The 14374-nt window shown below is 42.4% G+C and overlaps 1 protein-coding gene across 6 annotated transcripts in view; it reads left to right on the plus strand.

The window, feature by feature from the left end:
- Window positions 1-14374, plus strand: part of PHLDB2 (pleckstrin homology like domain family B member 2) — an 82823-nt gene that overhangs the window by 18237 nt on the left and 50212 nt on the right. For all 6 annotated transcript variants that reach the window (XM_031056612.1, XM_031056616.1, XM_031056614.1 and 3 more), the window contains exons 2-3: window positions 9562-9671; window positions 12956-14304. In XM_031056612.1, the coding sequence (XP_030912472.1) occupies window positions 9623-9671; window positions 12956-14304 (1398 nt within the window). In that variant the 5' untranslated portion in view covers window positions 9562-9622. The remainder of the gene's footprint in view (window positions 1-9561; window positions 9672-12955; window positions 14305-14374) is intronic.

Below are 14374 nucleotides of genomic sequence, written 5' to 3' on the forward strand. Positions count from 1 at the left end.
GGGGCCGCCAGGATGGAAAGAGGCGGCGGGGCCCCGCGGAGATGGGTAGAGGGTCCCTCTCGGGTACGCAGAGCCTGGGCTGACGCCGGCTCAGCTGCTTGCAGCCGTCTCCGTTTTTTGGGCTACTTTTAAGGGAGTTTGTGCCACCATCACCCCCATCCACTCCCCCGCCTCCCGTTCCTTCGCACGTCTGACGGGTGAGGGCGGTGGAGTCCCTCCTTGCCGCCCGGCTCTGCAGGGACCCCGCAGCTGATAGGGCTCCCTTCCTCCCTATCCCTTTCGTTGTCAGACGCTTCTCCCTCTTTGTCCGGGTGTTTCCCCCGGTTCTGCCGCGTCCCCGCTGGCGAACAAAGCCTCTGCTCCGGGGGCGCTGGGGACATCCGTCCGAGGTCCGAGGAAGCAAGGGAGGAACGGCGGGGCTTGGCTTTGCTTGGTTTGGTTTTCCATGGTAAATAATCTACCTGGTGGAGGGGAAGACGTGGGACAAGGCTCTTTGTCCGCGATCCTTTGTTCGGCTGGTGCCATATACGCGGCATCGCTGGAGTTTAGCGATAGGAACCCGGCGTTACGGCGGATCGGCTTGCGGACGGAAATCGGGGGTTTGGGCTCCATCTCCCCTGACAGATTCAGAGCTCCCAAGTTCCCCCTCGTGTAGCCCTGTCAGCAGCCGGGTGGGATTCGGCGGCGCCCGGAGCCCCGCGCTCGGTGGTGAGTTCAGCTTGGAGATCAGAGCTTTTCTTGGGAAGATGTCTGCCCACGATCAGACGGAGCAGCGGGCTGAAAACTACGGTCCCCGCTCCTTCTCCTGCCCCAAAGCTGCCGGAGGAATTTACCCATGTCCAGAAGTGTAAATAGACTATCTGCGCTTACATAAAGACTCAAGAGATGGCTTTCTGCTCCTGCCACTGAGTGCTTTCTTGATCTCACACACATGGCTTTTGTCACCAGTTCCTTTTTCCCCCAAGTGCTTATCTTGTCAACCTGTCATCTTGTCTCTGTGCCTTGACTCTGCACGTGCCCGAATCCTCTGTGTCTGCATCTTCAGGGCATCTGAGTGAACATGTTGCCGGTCAGAACATGGAGAATATTTCATTTTTGTGCCACACCTTCACTCTCTTTTGGAGGAAGAGGGACACAAGAGCAACCTTTTTTGCAGATTTTCATGTTTAGTGAACTTTCTAGTTTTTGCATTCTCCATATTCTTGTGGATAATGTCCTCAAAAATAAGTTATTAACATGGGAAAGGATCAGAGATAGGAGGAAGTAAGGCATGATAGAATGGAAATGCAAAGGGTGAGGAGGATGGGCTTGCTTTCCCACAGTAGAAGGAAGCAGTGTAGTAAAGAAAGGAGTTTAAGTGATGAGAAGATGGGAGAGCTCACTGAGATAAGTTAAATGAAGAAGGAGGGTTAACTTATCTCAGGAAGCTGCCTTTGCTGTCATGGGGAGGGGTAGTCTGGACTAAGCAGGTTACAGAAAAGGAGATACTTTTAGGGCTGTCAAGTAGTGACATCCTACCCTTTCTATATTGTTCATTTTACACGGTTCCTTTAATACATCAGTAATTTATTCTGCTTCCATTTTGACAAATGCTAAATCAACTCATTAGTGTGTCTCTTTTTACTGAGGAAATGGAAATCTTTGCCCTCAGCCAGGGCAGGAAGAGTGGCCATTTTTTTTTTCATATCAGTTACTGTCTATGCTTATCAGATGCTATTATCAACCATATCCTTGGAAGTAGTCAAAGGCATCATTTGACTATTGTTGTGAAGCAACAAAGCCCATAATGAATAAATTTAAAGTATTTTGGGTTTAGATAGGAAGTGGAGATTGGGTGAGGTAAAGGTAGCTGATCCATCTTGAGGCTGGAATTGGATAAGAAGGACGAAAGATGTTTAAATGGGAAGATCTTTTTTGTCTTTTCCACTTGAAGATCCAGAGAAAAGCTGAATTAATCAAAGTAGTTATGGGCAAGTGCTGGTGATTGTTAATAAAGAGATTAATGCTGTATTCACTGTGTATTATTTCTATTTTAATTTGTTAAAATGAATGGTTAAATCTGGTATGTAATAACTGCCAGCAAGGCAAACAGTGTTTCCCACTGAATTAAACAAGCAGCTATAAAATTATGTTCTGGGTGTTTTGAGCAGGTGCTGTTCATTTAGGATTTGTTTTAGACTGGTGGAGCACATCCAAGATGCCACAGAAATCCAAGGGGATTTTTCCCCCGTAGAAGAAGGTCCTCCAGAGTCTACAGTGTAGAGTGAACTGCATAAATATGACCAAGATTGAGGGTTTTTTCCTTGCTCGGGTCTTGTGCAGGTGGAGTCAGTTTTTAAGTGAACCACTTCGTTTAACTTCCTTTGTTATAGTAAATAGTGTAACTGCAGATGTAGCACCTCTGTGCCTCGCCTGAGGGAGCACAGTCCTGGGACCGGCTGATAAATACTGCCCCCTGTTAGCACAGGCAGACTCATGGCTTGGCAGCACAGCAGCCACAGCGGGTGCCATTCGAGCTGTCACTGCCATGGTGGGGTTTGCCAAGCATGTGTGATGAGAAGCATTTAGTCAGGGGGCATGCTTGCTGCCCTGAGACTGCTGGGAAATGAAGAAGGATTAAAGAGCTAGAGGGGACATTTGAAAATATGGGGCAAACATCCCGGGAAGGAGACAAATTGAGGAGAAAAGGATGAGCAAAACAGGAGAGACAGAAGCTGTCAGAGTAAGTGGGCACTGGAGAGAACTGATTAACGGAAGGAAGTGACGGGCACAAAGTGGCAGTGAAAAAAATCAGCACAGAGGAAAGCAGAGAGAGAGCACAGAGAAAGCAACGGGCAAAGGTTGCCTGAGAGTGGGAAAATGCAATAGATAGGGGAAAAATGCAATAGATGGGAGAAAAATGGTAAGGACATGGAAGAAGAAAGAAGAGTAAGAATGGATGAAGCTGTTCTGATTAGTTTTTCTATCTGCTTAGATTTTCTGGGCCTTACCTACCTATTCTTATTGTATTTGTCAGGGGTGCCCTAGGGTCAAGTTTGTCATGTCAAGTAGGGTGGGAACAGAGAAACTTCCCTTTAAGGTCTTTCTGCTCTTGTACAGACAGAATTTCTGCTCCTGCATGATATGAATTTGGATACATAATTGTTTTGCACTCAATACCCTTCCTGAAATTTTAGATGAAGAAAGTCTGTATTTATTGAGCTTCAGGAATGAGAAATATTGGTCTAGAGTATTTAAATGTATTTATTTGTACACCAGCTATGTTGTTTGGTTTGGGTTTTCTTAGTCTGCACAGTAAGCAGTCACAGCCCACCAGCAGAGCTTTTGATTTGCCATCTCTGTGTGAAACTTTAAAGTTTCAGTTTGCAAATCTTTTGAGCATACTCAACTTTTCAATAGCAAAGGAGTTTATGAAATAGCATCAGAATGATACCAGGGAGCTTGTCACTACTGTCATGAGATGATACAGTCATTGGGTCAGATAACTGACTCTGGAATTTAACTACAAGAAAGGTAGTACCAAAATAGAAAAGATGAGTATGGCTGGAGTTTGGCTTGTCCTCTGTCAACCCTGTCTTTCTGCATGATGAAAGGAGTTCAGTTTTAACAGAAATCTCTTTTAGTATGTTTCTACCTGTCTGGGGCTTTTGTTCCAGCAGAAAAGGATTAACCCTCCTTCTTCCTTTAACTTATCTCAGTGAGCTATTCCAGGTGAAACGGTGGTTAGTGTGACTCTAAGGTAAGGAGGGGCAGTGATGTCTACTAAAGTAATGCTGTTTGAGTGGGTGGTCTAATATCTTGTCTTACCAAATGCATGGGAATTAGTTTAGATTCATTGAAATCAGTGCTTTGACAGTTTCATTTTCAGGTAAGAGTAGCTATGTTATGGCACAAAAGTTAGAAAGCTTCAGCATTTTCCCCAGCATTTTTATTTGTGTCTCATGTCAATGGCTCTACCCTCAGTTTGTAGTCACCCAGCCTAATGTTTACATGGTAATGAATGTTTTCATTTTTGATGCACATTTAAAATTGTCAGCTGTTGTGACCTGATTAAAATGATTATGTCCATCTATTGGAAAGAGCAATTGATGGGCAATGCCTGCAGCATCAATCCGTATCAAATAGGAGAGAAACATGTTATAACAGTAAGACAGGGTAATTAAAAACGTCATATTTAAGTGCAATTTTTGGAGTAGTCATGTGGGTTGTTACAGTAAAATATATGTGGTTTATGAGTGTGATAATGTTACTCAGGGTGTTTTCTGTTGCACTATTTTATTTCTTCTCCAGTATCAACATGATGATTTCTCAGAGAAAGAGGTAAGCCATAAGAGCGACTTCCTCTGCCACTCCCTTTTCCACATCGGAAACCTGCAGGGTTGCAAGGGAGTGACTTAGTGAAATATGATTCACAGATATTTGATTTTTAATTTTTGAGTGTTGCTGAAGGTGCCAAGCTGTGAGTTTTAGAAACTAAAATAATGCCTGTAAGCAGACCTTATGCTCACTTGCATGCAAAGACCTATGTGTTGCAGGATTTATATCTTGAAAAGACAGGGACTGAACGGATTTCAGGACTATGCTGGTCAGAAATTAGGTGTAGTTTGGGGTCTAGTGTATTATGTTGTGGGGTAGGAGGAGGAGGAAATGAAGAAGGATGTTTATGGCAACCTTTGGATCACAGCCTGGCTGAGTTGTCCAGTTTTTGGCAGAGATAACTTTGCTGTCTCATAAAGATGTGTCCATTCATGGGTACAGAATCTCCACCAAATTATGCAAGTGCCCTTCTGTGAATATATTGTTTTAGTATGACAGTGGGCTTGGGGAAAGGTGGATTTCCACATAACTGTTTCAGAGGTGAACAGTAGATTCCAGTGAGTTTTACTTTGCCATTGAGCCTATCAAGACTTTTGTTTGTAAAATAAGCAGAGTAAATCAGGAATAAAACCAGGTTTGATTTAATCAGGAATAAAACCAGGTTTGATTTAATCGGGAGTAAGTACATTGTCCTCAGATTACACAGGGAAAAGGTAAATGAGCTTGGTGATGGAACAGTCTGTTTATGCACGTAGGCATGCTATACTGTGGGAAAATGAAATCTCCAGATGCTGAAGCCATTAGCACTCATTCACCAAATTTTGTTCAGAGTGTGAAAATTCAAGAGGCTTTCTTGCTTCCAAAACAATATGTCTTTTATTGGAATAGTTGAAACAGACCCTAATCATTTGAAGATCTTGTGGCAGAACAAATGAAACTCTAATGATGTGCAGGCGGTGCCAGTGATGGCTTTTGTCCTCACCCTCCTTCAGCTGGGGTTTCATCTGTTTTCCAAGAGTGGCAATACACTGCTGTAGGAGTTTCTGAATAGAAATGTCAGAGATAGTAGAAGTTCCAAGAGCTGTAGGGAGACACTTTTAATGCTCAGCGAGAAACTGAAAATGAAAAAACAATGAAGAGCAAAAAAGCCTTAAAAGATAGATGGCCAAGTTTGAGAGTTTTGTTTAAAACTGTTTATTATCAGTCAGAGAAGGGCCTTGATGATGGCTAAGGCACTGCAACCCTCTTGATTGGTAACATAAGAGCAAAGTGGGTGCCAGAGCAGACTCTGCTAAAGGGAGGTAGGTAGCCCCGGCAGAAGTAAAGAATAGGTGAGAAGCTTATGTGCTGGGAAAACTTCTCCCTAAATCTATGGATGAAATGCTGGGAAGTGCTGTGTACACAGGTAGTGTACTTGTGGCTTGGTTGAACTGCAGCTTTTGGCTCCTACAATAAAGTGTCCTGGTTTTTGCTGGGGTACAGTTCATTTCTTCCTGCTAGCTGCTACAGCATTGGGTTTTGGATTTAGTATGAGAATAATGTTGATAGCACACCGGTGTTTTCAGTTGTTGCTATGTAGTGTTTCTGTTGAGTCAACGACTGTTCACCTTCTTATGCCACACCAGTGAGGAGGCTGAGGGGGCATGGGAAGTTCAAAGGGGACATAGCTGGGACAGCTGGCCCAAGGGACATCCCACATCCTATGGCATCATAATCAGCATATAAAGCTGGGACAAGAAGGGTTTCCTAGGAGTTTAGTTCCTTATTTTGCTTTGTTTTGTACATGACTTTTTCTTTATCTATCAAACTGTCATTATTTTAATACATGTTTTCACTCTTTTATGATTCTCTCCCCCATCCTGGGTGGGTATTAGCAAGCAGCTGCAGGGTCTGAGTTGCCAGCTGGGCTTAAACCACTGCACAAGGGAAAGGAGTTCTTACTGTAAAGCCACCCAGTGTTATAATATCTTAAAATTGGAATCCTCTGTTTGACTCTCTGCTTGAGTTGTGAATCACTGTTTCTTCTGGTTGTTATTGAAACAAAACTTAATTTGGCCTGGGCACTGTAGAGATGAAACATGATTGGTAATGCTGTATACATTCACTTCAGATGACTTTGTAAATCCCAGATGAAATAATTTTGCTTCTTCCCAGACAAGGCAGAGTGTGGCATGTGCTCTGTAACAAGAGTCAGCCTTGCTGGAGGTCCTGCATAACCTCCTCGAAAAGAATATGATTTCATGAGAGCAGATATACTGTGGATTTTGAGGTGTTTGTTACATTAGCTCATTAATTCACTCATTGTTTCTTGGTTTTGCTCACAGTGGAAAGTTTTTAAAAAAGTTCTTTTCCCCTTCAAATCCAATTATTACTAAGTGATGACTTCTCTGATCTCTCATCGTCTAGGAAAGGAGATGTGTTAAAAAATACAGGTGTTAGAATGGTAGGTGCTGCTGCCTAACTCTTGTTCCCAACAAACCTCTCCTGTCAAAAAGCAGGCTGAGTTAACATTCAGGCAATGCAGTCAAACCTACACTCAACACTCACTGCAACTGGCTCAGCAACAGAGGCAAGAAAGGCTCTTTTGCAAGGTTTTATTCCAGCAGAGTAATACAGTCGCTGAAGGGAAATCCAACGGGAAAGAGAGCGAACCACATGGAGTAGGCAGCTTATCACGAGGAAGGGGTGGGGGGCAGAGCTAAGGGCTGGGCAGAGGGGACTGACTGGCCTCCAGGGGAAGGAGGATGGCCACCAGGGATGCCAAGCCAGTCAGGGGACAGGGGAAGGAGAAACCAGAGAAAGTTGTAACACAAAAGGTCCATTTGGGAGTCTGTTTTTCTCCCGCAGGAGGACTAACTCTTAAGGTGAGTAGTTACTGATGTTTCTAGGGCTGAGGGCTTGGGGATTGACCAAGGGGAGAGTTTGTGGGATGCTACAATGTGTGATGAGTTCTCAAACATGAAATGAAACCATATAAATATTTAACCTTAAAAAAGGTTATTAAAAATCCAAGTATTCACCAAACTGAATAAAAGATTTAACTTTTAATTGCCTAGAAACCCTTCCCTTTGAGATGTGCTCTCCTTAATCAGCATATAAAGCTGGGAGAGTTTGTCACATTGATTAAGTGGTAGCTGTCATCTCACAAGATAGGAAGGATGAGGTTTTTGGTGGTCTTTACCATAAATCACGGGACATAAATCAGAGACATGGGAAATGCAATGAATCTTCCTGTTTTTTAACCAACCCTTTGTTCTGTCTTCTAATTCCAAGTTTTCCCTGTTTTGTTTTTCTGTTCAATGATACGGTGACATCTTTGTTGCAGACATCTGTGAAATGTTGAGTGTCACTAGTTTTCTGTGTTAAGTTGAACATGGCCTGAAAAATTAAATTTTTGGTTCTTTTCTGGGGACCTCTGGGCACAAAATGCAGTATTTTTAATAGAGATAACACAAGCAATATGCCAAGGTGTCAACATAGTGGCAATATTTACTGGATTTGTGTCATGATCCTTCAGTGTTTGGTCTGCAGACAAGTGGGAGAGCCACTGTCACCTCTTGCTGGGGTCAGCTGCCTGTGGCTGCAGCTGTGCTTGGGGTCCAGGGGCAGTCCCCAGCCCCGCTCCAGCAAAGCTGGGTGCCTGGGATGCTGTGCAGGCTTTGAGTTGGGAGGATCTGTGGCAAGCTGGAAGGAGCTAGCAAAGGGGTCTGTCAATGGATTGGAAGACAAATGAGGTAAAAATGATGGTAAATGTCTCATGTCAATAAAATAACCTTCTGAGGATGAAAATTGGGTTGAAAAGCTCTCTGCTGTCCAGGTTCTTCCCCATCAGCTGCTCTGGAGAATTTCAGTCCTGTTGTGCTGGAAAGCCTGGACATGTGGGTCAGTCCCTTCAGGAGCTGCAGTGCTCTGGGGGGCTTCCTGTTCTCTGGTTCCTTGGACAGTAGTGCCATTTTCAGGGAACAGTGGATTATGTGATATTAAAGGAACCTGCATCTTGCTGTGAGGGGCAGAATATGCACAGTGGGGTTAAAACTTTCCTTAGGACTGAGAAATGACCTCTACAGAGAAATAAAAAGCACTGCAAAGCAAGGCCAGCACAAGGGGATCCCTGGGTGAACAGAGGGAAAGGTCTGGCCTCCCTTGGGGGAGCAGCTTGTGGGGAGCAGGAGAGGCAAAAGCCAGAGGTCAGAGAGAAGGAGCCTCCCTCCGCAAAGATCAGCAGCCAGCTCCCTTCTCCCAGGCCTGTCCTCCCAAGAGTATAACATGAAAAAGCATAGCACAGAAAGTCTGTGCACCACAGACCTGAAGTCTTGGGGCTGTGATGACTGCAGTTAATTAAATAGGTGGCTTGTCTCTAGACAGCCCAGACATCTGTCTCCATTCTTTACTTGTTTTTCTGACATGTTTCTATTTGCTTGTCCAGAGCTAAGCCCAGAGGACCTACAGATGGTCATCATTAATTTTGTCACTTGATGCAATTAAAAATTTTTTTTCCTCGGCCTTTTAAAAACAGATGTGTATAAAAAATAAATAAATCTGTTAATAAAGCAACTCACTAGAGGTCTTCTATTTGGATTTAGATTTAATTTTAGCTTTTAGTGGCTGGGGTTCAATTTTTGCATTTCTTTAAACCAAATCTCTCCTGTAGCCATATCAATTTTTAAATTTGATCTTAAATAAACTTTCAAGTTTCCCTTTGCATTCATAGTCTGGCTTCTTTGGAAACTCAAAAATCACTACATACCAACACATTTTCTTTGTTTTGGATCACATACCTGGTTTTGTATAGGTTTATTCATGATTGCAGGATGCTGGTGTTGCGTGGGCTGAACTTGGTCTATGAGCTTTCCAAATAAAGTCTTCAGCAGCAAAGTGAAACCTTGTTAGTGATTTCTTAAGGAAGCCACAGGATTACAGACAAAACTCAGGAGGTGTGTCTAGTAACTGCCTGTACAGAGTCAGGATCATAGATAATGGCTTGTTATGAAAAGTAATTATATATACTTTTAAAAGGATGAACCAGCTGCAGACAGGTTTTGGCACTTGTTTTTTCACAGTCACCATATTAAATGTGGAGTGTCCTTTCTAAATATCTTTTAACATATTTCTCTTTGAGTTGTCTCTGGAAATTTTACCATAAGAAAAGCTAATTGTGTTCTATATTATGCACTTGAAAAATGTTCCCAGGATACACTTCTTAACAGAATGCTGATTTTTTCCTTTTTTTTACTTTATTTGCAGGTCAAAATCTATCTGGTTCACTCAAATTAGTGTCATTTTAACCATCCAATAGAAGAGAAATATGATGCCAAACAGAAGTAACCTCTCCTCCTTCCAGAATGTTGGATCAGGTAATCAATTAAAATGAAGTTTATTTGTAATGCACTGAGATCTTTCAGAATTTCTAATTGACTTTGGTCCTTTAATTCTCTTGACACATGGATAAGATCAGTGCTCTGTTCTTATTCCATGTCTAACTCCATTTACCAGGCAGAACTAGGCACAGCTGGATATGCTACAGACAGCCAACTCTCCCTCATCACTTTAATGCCTGTCTGGAATAGATATCAGTGACACCCAGCTAAACAACTTGGGAAAGGAAGAAGAGGAATGAGAGAGGGAAAATGAAAATTAAAAAAAAAAAAAAGGAAGAATTTCCTTCTGTAGCTCCAGGCAGCAAATACTTTGCTAAACAGAGGACCCTTGTGCTGAGCATGAAAACTGGGTCTGACCTGGATGCAGGATGGGTTCAGGACATGTCACAAGCTGAAGCTCCCATCCTCAGTCTCTATAGATGCACGCAAAGACAGCATCAGCCAGGATGTGTAACACATCCTGGGATATTCATCAAGTTTCTACTCAAACATTACCCTAAAAATAAACAAAACAAACAAGATATGGTTGGTGGGAAGCAGCTATGTTTTACTTAAACATGTGCTGTCGTCCAGTTGGGATTTAACTGTATGACTGTGGACACTTTGGCACTGGAAGCAAAAACACAGAAGAACTGACATTAGGGATAGTAGAGAAAAGCTGAACTGGAATGGCTACATGAAGGTATTGTGACCTTTTCTTACTGTACTTGCTTGGATTTCAAGTACAATGAACCCTTCACGGCTTCCCTGTGGTGAACAGGCATTAAAGTTTCCATGAGCTAACTTGTTTTTTGGCTAAAGCATTCAGTCTTTGAAGGATTAAATGTGTCCTACTGCTGTTGCAAGGGAATAATGAACAATTATTAATGTCCTATTCATATGTCTGCCAAGCTATTTATAGAGGAGCCAGTGAAATTTCTGCAAAAATATTTGAACTTAGCTGTGTTAGTTAAGGTTTGGACAGTAAAATTTTCAAATGAAATTAGATTTCAGTTTTAAGAGAGATTTGGAAGAGGTGAGGAGAAAGTGAGACTGAGATGGTAATTAGGGTCCGTTCCACAATGAAAGGTTAAGTATAAAAGGCATATGCATTGTGTTTTACATCTGGGCTCTTAAATAAATTCTACATATTTTTCCATAAAACACCACTAATATCATGAATACTTGATTTATCCAGATGGTGTTTTCTTGTCCTGTCAAGAGTTCTTTTGAATTTGGGTCACATTTATCCTTTTGTTCATTTTAAATTCATCATTGCTGTTATCAAAATTTATGAAAATAGCTAAAAAATGTCAAGTAAAATATCACAATATAAGAAAAGGCAGTTTCACTGCTCAAGGTGGTGATGGTGTGATGGAGAACTCTGTGAGCTCACTGGTTCAAAGGCAGCTTAGATAGTTGTATCATAATGAGTGTGTTAAAATTATAAATATAATATAAATCCCATAATTACAGCCAGCATAAAAATATTAAATTCTGTGCAGTGGTAGGCTTGAGGTTTAGTTTTGAAGGTGCAAGTTAATGCTTTTGGCCGCTACCAGAACTTGTAATTAACAACAGCTTAACCAGGTCCACTGTGGTCAAGAAGGTATTGTATTTTACTTTGAGTTTTGTGTTTGTGTTCCCTAATGCTGGCTCCTTTTATCTTCTGCCTATTCTATTCCATTAGTAGTGATGGTTACCTTTTTTCTCAAACTTATGGTTTTTTTCCTTAATAACCAAGGAGAAGTTGTTGTTGCATGCCTGGTGGTGCAGGGGAAGCCTGGGCGGCAGAGCACTGCTGATGCTCTGGACAGTGGTGAATTCCAAAGCGTTGTGCCTTATCAGCAAGGAAGGTCCCAGAAACCCCTGTGAAGAATGCATTGCCACCTTCCACAAGATCTGAACCTAGTGATTCTCAATGAAACCAGGTCATATGAGCTCTGGTGGCGGACAGGAGTCCCAAATTCCGTCTCTTAGTTCATGTAATTGCCTGAAGCAGTACTTGGACTAAAGTACTGCCTCTGAGGACGTTAAGGGCACTTTACACATTAGATTTTCCCTCTGAGTGACAAGCTGAAATTCAGTTTCTCATGAGGAAGCTGAAGTCATAGCTGAAATGTGACCGAGCCAAGAGTAAATCCCAGATTTGGCTTTTATTTTCAAAAACTCTTGCTGGCACTTCAGTAACTGACTCAGGAGCGCTTTATGAGTTTTAGGTGTAGACTAGTGCAAACCAGGAGCTGCTGTAAATATTAATGATGTCATTTCTACATCAGCTGTGGTCTAAGTGCAAATCTGCTGGGGGTCCAGTTTATCTCCTGCAGTAACTGGCACTGTCAGGAGCTGAATTCTTTGCTTTTGGCAAAGTGGAGCTCAGAACTGTATGCTAGAGCTTGATACATTGTTGAACAATAACATCCAGCAGAGCAAAGGCTTTTTTGGTCTGTGCTCTCTTCCTGAGTATAAATTAGATTTTTGCAAAATAATTAGAATCTGGAACCTTTCCCTCAGCAGTATTTTTAATAGTCATGTGGTTTTGTTGTTTTGAATGAAGTCATGCAACCTAGCATTCTGCTTCCTTAAGGTTATCTTTTAACCAAAGTGTTCTTTGCAGAGGTAGTTGCAGCCTTGTATTTTTAGAGCAATAAGCTGAAACACCTTGAAAAATGTGACTTGGTTTTGTACTTTCCCATTAAGCTTTGCAGGACCATCCACTAAGCAAAAAGGTAACAAACTCCTACTGAGCTTTAAATTGAGCTCGCTAGTTTGTTGGGGCTCAGATGCTCTAGCTGCCCAGATTAAAGGGAGAGCTGATCCACAGCAGTGTCTTATGTCTTTGGCCCTGGGAGACCTGAGTTAGGTTCTTTACTCTGCTGTCTGCGTTGTATATTCTCCCTGTGCCTCCATTCCTCAGCTGTAAAACATTAGGGCAATAATTCTTCCTTACTTCATGGATATCTCAAGAGGCTCAGGAATATAAAGGCTGAGCCACAGGCTCCTGCAAGGGATTGGACAGCAAAGAAAGAGTCTAGCCTCTCTCCAGTTGTGTTGCTGATTTTGGTATGGTTTTGTGCCTCTACCCCTTCTTTTTCAGTCTCCCATCTTTTGCAGAAACAGATGAGAAAATTGTGCATCTCCTCCTTTGCTTAGTGATCTGAGACACATTTACCGCAAGCACAGTAATTATTGCAAAAAGTGTTCATATTATTTTGCAGGCATGCACATGCAAGAGGCTATTTACTTGCTAATTTTTTTTTCTCATTTGGTCTTCTTTACAGATTCCAGCAAGGTTATGGCAGACTATAGCCACTCACAGAACCAGATGGAATTACAAAATGCTAGTTTGGGAAAGGGTTCTGTGGCGAATTCCCTTGAAAATAGTCTCCAAGATATTATGGAAAACCTCAACACAAAGAAATATTCATCAACTCTTAAATTTAAAACAAATGGGGACTATGCTGGCTCTTATTTAACCCTTTCACAACCTATGCCAATTAAGCCTAATCCTTCCACCAGTGTTAAAAATACGCACTCTATTAACAAAATTCAAGGAGGCAAGCAGTTCCCCTGTGAAAGCCCATATCTTCCAGATAAAAGCATCTCTGTAAAGCATTTGGGTTCCATATCAGGCATGTCTCCATCCCTCAGCGGGTATAGTTCTGGAAGGACAGATTTTGACATTTATGCCAGCAGAGAAAATGAAAAATCCCTTGGACACATGGAAAAGTTTCAGTACTCAAAGTACAGTCAGAGAAATAAATCTTATGACAACATCTACTTCCCAGGAATGCTGGAATCCAAGAAGATCTCAAGCTCTCTTCTGACTATGTGGAATGGAAGCTCGGGGAACGAACTGATGCTTTCACCTGGTAGCAATTCTGGGGCAGCCAGCATGCCTTCCAGCCCAAAGCAAGGCAGGAGGATGAATGCTGAAAACAGTCTAGCCCTTCACATAAAACCAGTGAAATACAAGGATGAGATGATGGAAACTCTGGGTTCACGGCCAAGGAAATACTCTGGTGGATCTCTAAGTCATATGGGAATGTACAGTCGTTCCCTACCCAGACTTTATAAATCAACAGAAAACCAGCTGGTGCCATTAAGTTTGCCCCCCAGAAGCTCTCTGGGTAATAGTAAAAGGAAAAAACTTGGAGAAAAAGATCTACCTCAGAATGCTTTCGATGCTGATAATTACCTGAATTTTTCTTCTTGCAGCTCAGGGGTTTCACCACATGTAAACTCTGTCTCCAGGAGTAATCCTTATGTCAGTTCAACTCTCAGTGTTCCTGCAAGCCCTCGTATTGCTAAAAAAATGCTTTTAGCACCTTCTTCCCCATATCTCCCTGATGATTTTGACAGACTTAGACTCTCAGGAACAAGTCCCAGTAGTTCTTTCTCCCCAGTGGATTTTGACAGGTTGTTCTCTGTCCGAAGAAACCTTTCCACCAGTTCCATGGAACTTGATGACCCAGATCTGGAAAGTTACAGACAGACACCAAATTCTCTGCAAACATCCATGCGAGAGCGGAAGAACAGCATTAGCTCGATTTCAGGAAGGGACGACCTGATGGACTATCACCGGAGGCAGAGGGAAGAGCGACTTCGGGAGCAGGAGATGGAACGGCTGGTAATTTTTTCTCTTACTCTTAATTATGTGTGATATTTAGCATTTGCAAAACACCCATCCTAGGTCTAGC

The sequence above is a fragment of the Geospiza fortis genome, unplaced genomic scaffold, assembly GCF_000277835.1.
Source record: "Geospiza fortis unplaced genomic scaffold, GeoFor_1.0 scaffold1, whole genome shotgun sequence".
Classification (NCBI taxonomy): Eukaryota; Metazoa; Chordata; class Aves; order Passeriformes; family Thraupidae; genus Geospiza; species Geospiza fortis.